We start from the raw sequence: 2346 nt of genomic DNA, 5'->3' as shown, positions 1-2346 counted from the left end.
TGAAAGTACTTTATTTTTCTGTGTGGTTTTTGTGTGATTTGAATAATTGTATATTTGTATTTGTATATTTTATGCATCAACTGCACCAGGTCACATTCCTCGTAGGTGTAAAAACCTACTTGGCAATAAACAACATTCTGATTCTGATTCTGATTCATCCAACTTTATAAATGACCTGTAAATAAATATAGTGCAGTTTAAGATCTTTGATGAATTATTGATCACAGTGCTATCAGAGGAGACGCCTGTTTAAACACACTCTGACAGGCTGAGTCTCCCTTTATGTAATTTACTGACAGTGACGTCAGCATACACACAGGATCTTTTATTGTGAAGAGGTCTCACTGTGTCTGCTGTTGGAGAGCAGAAACAGCTCAGAGTGAGACATCTTGCTGACAATACACACTCTCTGCTGTAATCAGTATGTTTGAATTCAACAAACAGAAACAGCTCAGAGTGAGACCTCCTGTCCAACATCACAGCTTCCTATCTTTGTCTTTACAGCCTAAAACACATTTTACAGTTTATCTTTAAATGATATTGATCTCATTGTTTATGTTATTGATCATCATGTGGGGACCGATACAGTAATTGATTGATAGAATATTGATGAGTTCACAGACTGCAGTTATAGGATGTGTCTGTGGAGCTCAGCAGAAACAGAGTGAGACCTCCCTGCTCACACACACTCTCTGCACTCTGACGCAACAGGAAGTAGCAGCAGCAGAGACAGGAGAGTCCCAGCTGTACGATCAGACATCAGAAATAATCAATAATCCATACACAGAGCTGATCAGACAGAGCTCAGTGCTGTCCACCTGTTCTACCTGTGATGATGTCAGCACTGCAGCTTCCATGCTGAGCTGCGGCTGCAGGTGATCAGAGGTCACTGATAATCAATAATCCATACAGACAGTTGGCGGCGGTGTGAGGTCGTGATGATGTCAGCACTGCAGCTTCCTGCCGAGCTGTGGCTGCAGGTGTTCAGCTTCCTGTCCTGGAGAGACAAACTGAGCGTTCGCTGCACCTGTTCACACTTCAGACACCTGCTGGATAAGTCCCGCCCCCTGTGGCGAGGCTTCAACGTCGTGCTGCGAAACTTCTCACGATACAACCGACCGTTCTGGCGCAGCCTGGCTCAGAGGCACGTGGGCAGTGTGTCAGTGCGCTCAGGTAAGAGGAAACACCTGAAGCAGCTCTCTACCTGGCTTCCTGCTCTCGACGCGCTGCGATTGGACGACTGGGTGGAGGGAGGAGCCGACGAGCTGAAACAGTTCCGCTGGCTGCAGCGTCTGTCCGTCACTTCCTCTTCCGCGCCGCTGAAGAATGTCGACTTCCTGTTTCCTCTGAGTCATCAGCTGAAGCAGCTCAGCCTCTGTAATGTGCAGCTCACCTGTCCCGCCCCTCACCTGTTGGCCGCCATCAGTCAGCTGACCCGTCTCACCTCACTGCTGCTGCACCACGACGGCAGTCTGAGAGTGCCGACGCTCAGCGGCGTCCTGACTCACCTGACTGAGCTCAAACACCTGTCCTGGACCATGATCACCTACAAGACACTGTCACGTGACTTCTTCAGCCCCACCCACCTCACAGGTAAACAAAGAGACAGGTAAACACACACAAACACACTCACACACACACACACACACACACAGGAGAACAGGTGTAAGAACAGGTGTGTGTCTTCCAGCAGGTGGCGCTCTGCAGCTGTCTGACCTGCAGTTGTTGGACTACGACGCCGTGGTGACACAGGAAGTCCTGCAGCCTTTGTCCCGCCTCCGCAGCCTGTCCATCTTCCACCTGTACTCTGTACCTGGACCCACCTGTCACCTGCAAACATGGCTGACGACACTGCCGCACCTTCACAGCCTCAACGTGCACGGTGAGTCTCACCTCCCGCCGCCTCAGCCCTCTGAGCTGCAGTGATGTCATGATGACCTCACTCTGCCTGTCCAATAGGAGGCCACCCCCTGGCGGCGTACGCTGACTTCCTGCCCTCCTCCCTCCTCAGTCTGACTCTCTGTGTGGATCTGCAGCCTGAAGACCTGCAGGTGGTCTCACACAGAGCTCCTCACCTGGAACACCTGCACCTGGAGCCCTGGAGCTCCTCCTCCAACCTGGTCCGCCTGCTTCCACAGCTGTTCCCTCACCTGAGGACGCTCCGGATCAGGTGAGTCACTGCTGGAAGAATGAGATTGGCAATAATCAATAATCAATAACTGGATTAACTCCAATGACGAGCCTGAAGAATTCAGACAGGAAGTTGATTCTATCAGTTTAAAAACGGACGCAGTGATTGGAGGAATCGAACCAACACGCTGCTGGTTTCCATAGTGACCTGCTGGT

The 2346-nt window shown here is 50.6% G+C and overlaps 1 protein-coding gene across 2 annotated transcripts; it reads left to right on the top strand.

The window, feature by feature from the left end:
- Window positions 1-703: 703 nt before the first annotated feature.
- On the top strand, window positions 704-2170 carry im:7136021 (the record flags this gene model as incomplete). Of its 2 annotated transcripts, none has more annotated exon segments than XM_035674795.1 (3): window positions 704-1593; window positions 1694-1882; window positions 1960-2170. In XM_035674795.1, coding segments are annotated over 3 exon segments (1055 nt in total), but the record flags the coding sequence as incomplete, so codon positions are not given.
- Window positions 2171-2346: the final 176 nt, after the last annotated feature.

Source organism: Morone saxatilis, unplaced genomic scaffold (assembly GCF_004916995.1).
Source record: "Morone saxatilis isolate NCDOM2014 unplaced genomic scaffold, NCSU_SB_2.0 Contig3, whole genome shotgun sequence".
Lineage (NCBI taxonomy): Eukaryota > Metazoa > Chordata > Actinopteri > Moronidae > Morone > Morone saxatilis.
Note: the sequence above shows the minus strand (reverse complement) of the source record. Positions and strands in the feature narration are given on the sequence as shown.